At 41.2% G+C, this 8,222-nt stretch overlaps 1 protein-coding gene across 1 annotated transcript; it reads left to right on the forward strand.

Annotated features, from left to right (window-relative positions):
- The first annotated feature begins 5,107 nt into the window (after window positions 1-5,107).
- LOC140993504 (zinc finger BED domain-containing protein 5-like) lies at window positions 5,108-6,508 on the forward strand. The gene has a single exon (XM_073462961.1). The coding sequence runs from the start codon at window positions 5,108-5,110 to the stop codon at window positions 6,506-6,508; it is 1,401 nt and encodes a 466-aa protein (XP_073319062.1).
- The last annotated feature ends 1,714 nt before the right edge of the window (window positions 6,509-8,222 follow it).

Below are 8,222 nucleotides of genomic sequence, written 5' to 3' on the forward strand. Positions count from 1 at the left end.
ACCAGACGGACCATGTAGAGCTTTTCAGTATAGCCTATCTCACAACATACACACAGCCACCTCTTGGACGCAGAAGGTGGCCAGATCAACTTGTGACCACAGTGTCTATGCGCCATGTTGGTACAGTGATGGTTTCTAACACAAATAAGCATAATGAGAGCGGACGTCTCGGCTCAAATACACAAAGTCATAACATCTAACCAAGAAATAAGAGAAGCGATAGCTGTTTTCTCCAAGAGGCTTACCTCGGCCGAGACTCATATCAGCAAAGCTGAGGATGACATCTCTTCACTAGCTAGCAAAGAATCATCCCTTGAGAAGAAAGTTCATGAGGTTTGCTGAAACTGGATGATTTGGAAAACAGACATTGAAGATCCAATCCAACCGAGGGGGGAGATACAGTGTCGTTCTTTCAAACCTGGCTGCCAGAAGTTCTGGGTATGGACACATTTCCAAGCCCAGTCATCATAGAGCGAGCCCACAGATTACCGGGTTGGCAGGTTCCGAACGGGCCCCCCCACGCTATCATCATGAAGTTTCTCAACTATCAAGACAAGGTGAAGGTGATGAGAGCAGCATGCCAAAAAGGAAAAGTGGTGTACCGCGACCGCCATGTTATGTTTTTCCCGGACCTGTCCACGGAGGTACGAAAACAACAGAGACAATATGACGGGGTGAAGCAACAGAATTAAGCATCGACTTTGGACTAACTTATCCAGCTAAGATGAGGATTTTCCACCAGGGCAGCCGAAGCCTATTCCACACACCAGCGGAGGTGGAGGAATTCATCCGACGGGTCCACCAGCAAAGTGCTGGTTAGCCATCCTGAGGGTCTGTAGCCGGCTGCACTGAACTGGAATTTTTGTTTTGCTCTTCTTATATACAGAAAACTACATGTTTGATAAAAAATATTGTTTACACTACATGCATAGTTCATTTAGCTAAGATATAAGGTGACCACTATGTTGCTTCCAGGGTCGGAGCATAGGTCTGTATTAACAGTAGGTTGTTTTCTCTGCTCCTTCTAAAGGATCAGTGACTATAACTAAGTCTTTCTTTCTGGGAGGGAGGTATAACTGTGTAAATTGGTCACAGGTGGGTAGTATGGGGATTTGTTTATCAATGTTCTTAAGGTTGTTCAGTTTTTCAAGTTGTAAGGTGCTTGCTTTTGTAGATAAGGCTAAATGGTATCAACAGGGCTCTACTCAAGAAATGAGGTTACTAAGTAAATGAGTAGGAGTTTCGACCTGGAGCTTGTCTCATGGAATGTAAGAGGCCTTAGGAAATTTGTCAAACTAAAACAAGTAATGACCAGACTAAAACAGTACCACTCAAAAATCATCTTTTTACAAGAAACACATTTACTCTCTGGGGAGACTGCTTGATTAAGGAAAAGATGGCCAGGCCAAATAATAACATGTTCTTTTTCATCACACGCCAGGGGTGTTGCCATGCTTGTGCATAAATCCATTCCACTACGCATACAAAAAAACGTGTTAGATTCTAAAGGCAGATTCATCATTATACAAGTTTCATTACTGCAACAAGATTTAATTCTGGTTAATCTGTATGGACCCAATAATGGCAACCCAAACTTTTATAATAATCTGTTCTTATCAATTTCTTCACTGCACGGGGACATAATAATAGGTGGTGATTTCAACTGCGCCCTAGATCTGAAACTTGACCGATCTTCAGGCTTAGATATTTCTCACCCAAAAAGCAGGAAGATTATGTCAGTTTATGCTCCAACTAAACTTAACAGATATTTGGAGAGTTGATAACCCAATGAAGAAAGAATACTCATGTCACTTTACTAGCTATAATAAATACAGTCGTATAGACTATTTTCTAATTTCCAGTACAATTGTTTCTAAAGTTAAAGAATGTATGTATAAGAGCATCCTAATATCTGACCATGTTTTAATTTTGCTCAAGTACTCTGCTGCCGCTGATCTCAGAGGACAGACTATTTGGCGTCTACAGCCACTTTGGTTACAAAACCCTAAGTTTCTGGAATATGTCGGCTCGAATATTGACGACTACTTCCGTCTCAATACTACAGGACTAGGACTACAGGACTACAGTAAATACAAATAATAGCAGTGAGGCTCAGAGAAAACTTCCGATTTCAAAAGCAAAATATAATACGCTATCCACTAATAAAGCCTCAGCAGGTTTTATCAGACAGAAGCAGACTTATTACGATCAGAGAGAAAAGGCAGGAAAACTTCTAGCATGGCGCATAAAAAAAGTGCAAAATGAAAGAACAATTAATGAGATCACAAATACAAATGGTGATAAAATCACCATCATATCAAGATTCCTTCACTTAGTGAAGAAGCCAAAGCTGAGCTAGACTCCCCAATTACAACAAAAAGAACTTTCTGAAGCTATTGACATAATGAAAGAGGGAAAGGCCCCCTGGTCCTGACTTCCAATAGATGTGTATACAATTTTTAAAGTTAAATTAATATCTCCCCTATTCGATATGTTGGTGGATAGCTTTCAAAATGGTGAACTTCCCCCATCCTTGCGTAATGCACTCATAATCTTATTATTAAAACCGGAGAAACCACCAACAAAATGTGATTCATATCGTCCAATCTCACTAATTAATTCTGATGCTAAGATATTAGCGAAAGTGTTGGCACGCAGGCTGGAGAAATACCTCTTCTCACTGATCCTGATCAAAATGGGTTTGTAAAGGGGCACCAAACTTTTCATTGTGTCCGACGGGTCCTAAATATTATTCATGCCAGGTCAGAGCATCCAGATACAGCATTACTGTCTCTGGATGCAGAAAAAGTTTTCGATCGGGTTGAACATCGCTATCTCCACGAAGTGCTTTCTCGTTTTGGTTTTGGCAATTATTTTTCCACTTGGATTAAAATATTATATAACAACTCGGTAGCTTCGGTCCTAACGAATAATGTAATATCCAAAGGATTTAACCTGGCCAGGGACACGTGCCAAGGCTGCCCCCTTTCCCCACTCTTGTTTGTGCTTGCAATAGAGCCATTGGCAATTGCCATTAGGAGCAATCCAAATATTATTGGTATAAGACTTAGACTTAGACAGATTTTATTGTCATTCTGTGAGCAACAAATGAACACAGAACGAAATTTCGAATAATAAATATAAATAACATGGAGAATAAAATTGGACTGTTTGCGGATGATATTATTGTTTTTCTATCCCATCTGGAACAGTCATTACACATCCTGCTCGACACTATTAAGACGTTCGGTAATCTATCGGGTTATAAAATTAACAAATCCAAATCTGCTATCCTTTTCCTTGAACATCCAGACAGATTAAATCCATCTATTCAAACACCGTTTAAAGTGGTCTCAGATAGCTTTACATACCTAGGCATAAAAATCACCCCTAAAATTGATGATCTAGTATCTGCAAATTATGATCCAGTAAGTGTAACAGTGACAGAATCAATTAATAGATGGTCAATGTTACCAATTTCCATGATACGCTGTATAAATATTCTTAAGATGAATGTTCTTCCAAAATTCCTCTACCTTTTCCAATCGATTCCTCTAAGTCCTCCTACTCAATTTTTTGCTAGAATGAAAGGCATATTTTGTAAATTTATCTGGAATAACAGAAGGGCTAGGCTTCACTTATCTTTGCTTTATCTCCCCTATGAAAGAGGTGGCCTTAGACTTCCAAACCTCCAATGGTATTATTGGGCAGCTCAACTCTCTACTGCCTCCTATTGGTTCTCGCTAGGAACACCATTGTCCTGGGTAAGCATTGAAAGATGTAACACATCTCCTCTACTTCTCAACTCATACTTGTACTCAGCTAAACTAAAAGACCTTAAGAAACGCACTCAATTCCTTTGTTAAAAACACAATACAGGTATGGTATGAGGTACATAAACAGAGCTGAAACACCAACACTATCCCAGTTCTCTCCGATCTGGGGTAATAGTCACTTCACACCGGATAAGAGCGATATTGGCTTTAAAATCTGGGCTGATAAAGGCATATGTAATGTTGCAGACCTTTTCGATTTTTGTCTTTCGACGATTTGCGACAGATATGACATTCAGTCTAAGCATTTCTTTAAATATCTTCAGATCAAAAGTTTCATATTTAAGACACAAAAGTCCTTATCCTTACCTTCTCTCACCTCTGCGGAAGAAAAAACAGTAAAACACAACTGCACGAGGGGGCTGATTTTCTCACTTTTATGAAAAATTAAATCTCGGAAGTATGGCAGAAGATCTGTCTAAAAGCCCAGACGCAATCTATAAATACCCATTTTAAATTAATTCAATTCAAGTGGTTAATGAGAACTTATATTACGCCAGCCTTGTTAAATAAGTTTGATCCCAATACCCCAGATGTATGTGTGAAATGTGGAATAAAAGGTACTTTACTTCACTGCCTATGGGACTGCCAAAGTATCCAGACTTTCTGGTTGGAAGTTCTGAATTCCCTTTCATATGTCACAGGTGTGAAATTACCACTATGTCCTAAGCCAGTGGTTCCCAAAGTGGGGGGCGCGCCCCCTAGGGGGGGCGCAGAGCAATTGCAGGGGGGGCGCGGGGCGCGGGAAAAAACGGGGCACGGGGCGCGGGAAAAACGAATGAATGAAAATATAAATACAGTAGACTAAATAACACTGCTAGCATAACATGGACAAATTTTTGACGCAGCTCCCACGTAAACGCAAAGCAGAGGATGAAGCATCACCAGATGTGCTTCCAAAGCAATTTCCTTCCAAGGCAAAGACAAGAAAATATGACGACACATATCTTGCCTTTGGCTTCACCTGTACAACGGTGGGTAATGAGGAGAGACCGCAGTGTGTTGTCTGTCTTAAAGTGCTAGCTTGTGACAGCTTGAAGCCGAACAAGCTAAGACGCCACTTGGAGACAAATCATCCAGAGCACAAAGACAAGCCAGTTGACTTTTTCCGACAAAAACAAGTAAACTGCCGTGCTCAACAGTCTCTCTTTACTAAAGCTGCATCCGTGCCGGCAAATGCTCAACTCGCCTCATATAAAGTTGCCTACCGAGTGGCGCAGTGTAAAAAGCCGCACACAATAGCGGAGGAATTAATACTTCCCTGTGCTATGGACATGGTTTCAATTATGTTTGATGACTCTACAGCCAGCAAACTAAGGGCTATTCCTCTGTCCAACAACACCATCGGCAGGCGCATTTATGACATGTCAAAGGACATCGAGGAGCAGCTTAATGATAAGGTGCGAGACGGCCGCTTTTCCCTGCAGATGGATGAAGCCACTGACAGTAACAAAGACTGTTTATTGATAACTTATGTCAGATTCATAGATGGAGATGACATGAGGGAGGAATTGCTTTTCTGCAAACAAATTCCTGGCAGAGCCACAGCAGAAGAACTCTTTAAAATCATTGACACTTACTTGAAAGAGGCCAATCTGAAATGGGAGGACTGTGTGGGGATCTGCACAGACGGGGCGCAGGCTATGGCTGGGAAACAGGGAGGGCTGCAAGCGCTCATCAAGCGCGTCTCCCCCAATGCGCAGTGGACGCACTGCATGATACACCGCGAAGCACTTGCGTCTAAACAGCTGAGTCCCGAGCTGAATGATGTAATGACCCACGTCATTGCCACAGTGAACTACATAAAAACAAGACCTGTCAAAGCCCGGATTTTTTCGGCACTGTGTGAGGAAATGGGCTCCGACCACACAGCTGTTCTGTTCCATAGCGAGTCCCGATGGCTGTCACGTGGGAAAGTGCTGTCCAGGGTCTTTGAACTGCGAGATGAAATCCGCATCTTTTTGGAGGAAGAGGGCAGCGATCTTGCCCACAACTTTCACTGTAACAAGTTCCTCATGAAACTTGCATACCTCAGTGACATTTTTCTGAAACTCAACGAAGTGAATTTACAGTTGCAGGGCACAAATACACACCTCCCACATCTGGCAGATAAAATCACATCATTCACCAGAAAACTTGAGATGTGGCTGCAGCGAGTGAAAGTTGGACGTGTGGACTCATTTGAGAACCTGAAATCATTCATTGAAGACAACAAGCTGCAGAACACAGTGATCCCATGCATGGAAGCACACATCTCTGCCCTTCAGAAACATTTCCAGAGATATTTCCTGATGCAGGATCCAAAAAAATATGATTGGATCCGTGATCCCTTCAGTGCATCACCACCTGCTGACTTAAGCACATCAGAGGAGGAACAGTTCATTGATGTCACCTCTGACTCAACAATGAGGCTGCAGTTTCAGTCAAAAACACTGGCTGCATTTTGGATTGGAGTGGAGAAAGAGTACCCACTTCTTGGCAAGAGAGCCCTGGCCATACTCCTTCCTTTTGCCACATCCTACCTATGCGAGATAGGGTTTTCTGCTGTGGCCTCCATCAAAACCAAGTACAGATCAAAGCTGGACATTGAGAATGAACTCAGAGTGGCAATCTCAAAATTGCAACCCAGATTTGACAAGATCTGCAGCATGAAGCAGGCCCACATCAGTCACTGAAAAGATGTGAGGATTAAAGGTGCCATTTTTGCACAACAAACCTTTGGGTTTTTGTTCTTGTTTTCCTCTCAGGGAGTTGGTCATGTTTTAAAACCCATTTTTGCAGAGAGGCAATTTTTTCAAAAATGCATTAAATGTTAAATATATAAAAAAGAAACCTGTTACACTGAACATAATTACACAGTTAAGGTGCTTGAAAACTGTTACACTTATTACAATCTGCAGTTTATGGCAGTTCACTTTTATTTTTTCAACAAAAAAAAAAAGGTTGAGGTTTGACACCTATTACAAACTGCAGTTTATGGCAGTTCACTTTTATTTTTTCAACAAAAAAAAGAGGTTGAGGTTTGTATTAATTACAATGTGTGAAATAAACTGCAATGGACTCTGAGAACAAAATGTGTGTATGTCCTTTTTTTTTTTGGGGGGGGGGGCGCAAACATTTCTTATGTGCCAAAGGGGGGCCCAGCAGAAAAAGTTTGGGAACCACTGTCCTAAGCTATGTATCCTTGGAAGTTTTCCTGAAAACGGCAAACTAAGCAAGGATGATAAAATAATGACTATTTATTGCTTTCTACAAGCAAAACACACCATTGGAGATCGGTTACCAAACCAAGTTTACAAGTGTGGCTTGCTGGACTGTCAAATTCTCTTGCCCTTGAAAAATGTACTTTTGCAATTAAGGGTAAATATTCTACGTTTGATAGGATTTGGAGACGTTTTATAACATTTCTGGAAGGGGAGAAAGTCATTGAAGTCTTCTTGCCATAATTGTAGTATTTCATTTGACATTTACTTTTATTTTATTTTATTGTATGCTTATTTGCTTTTGGATACATGTTGATATACCTCAAAGAGGAACTCATTGTAGTGCTCTGTCATAGAACTTGATTGGAAGATGCCTTGCTGCTACCCTGCACCTTACTTTTTCCCTGTCTGTGTGTTTGTTTCTGTTGTTGTCATCACTGTAATAAGTGAAAAACTCAATAAAGACATTTGTTAAAAATAAATAAATAAATAAGCAGCTGTTTGAAAACACTTAATTCAAAACACATTGTGTTGTCACAAATTCTTGATGCAATCATCTGGAAATAGTAACGTTGAAAGAATGCCCATCAGCCCCAAAATAAGACAAAAAACTGTGGTCCAGGGGATTCTGGGATGCTTCGTAGCTGAGCAGACGTGCCCGAACTGAGCTCTCTAACTTATCTTTCAAATCAACATAAAAAACAACGCTAAATTAAAAACTTGGAGTGGGTAAATATAACGTAACAGACTGCTGATGTGGGATGAAGGCTAGACTTCGAAACAAAGACCGAAAGGAAGACGTCAAAATTGTTGCTACCAAAAAAGGAGTTGTGGTGAAAGCTAACACTAGCCGAAATGAGTCAGGCATGGCCACGGACATTGCGAATTCAACATTGTGCGAATCTGAAGACTCTCAATCCATGGGGGTGCTTCCCGTTGTGCTCAGGGAAATTCGTGAGTTAAATAAGTCTCTCTCGGAGAAAATTGACTTGAATTCAGCACGGCTCCAAACTTCCATCAATGGAGTGAAGGCTACTTTGGATAACGTGCTAACGAGGGTGACGGAGGCCGAGAATCGTATCAGTGACACTGAGGACGCAGTAAGCGGGATTCAGCAGCTAACGAAGCAGCTGAAAAGCGACAACGACTTCCTCAAAAGAAAAATTGACCAGCTCGAAAATCACAG

This window comes from Pagrus major, chromosome 3 (assembly GCF_040436345.1).
Source record: "Pagrus major chromosome 3, Pma_NU_1.0".
In the NCBI taxonomy this organism is placed as follows: Eukaryota; Metazoa; Chordata; class Actinopteri; order Spariformes; family Sparidae; genus Pagrus; species Pagrus major.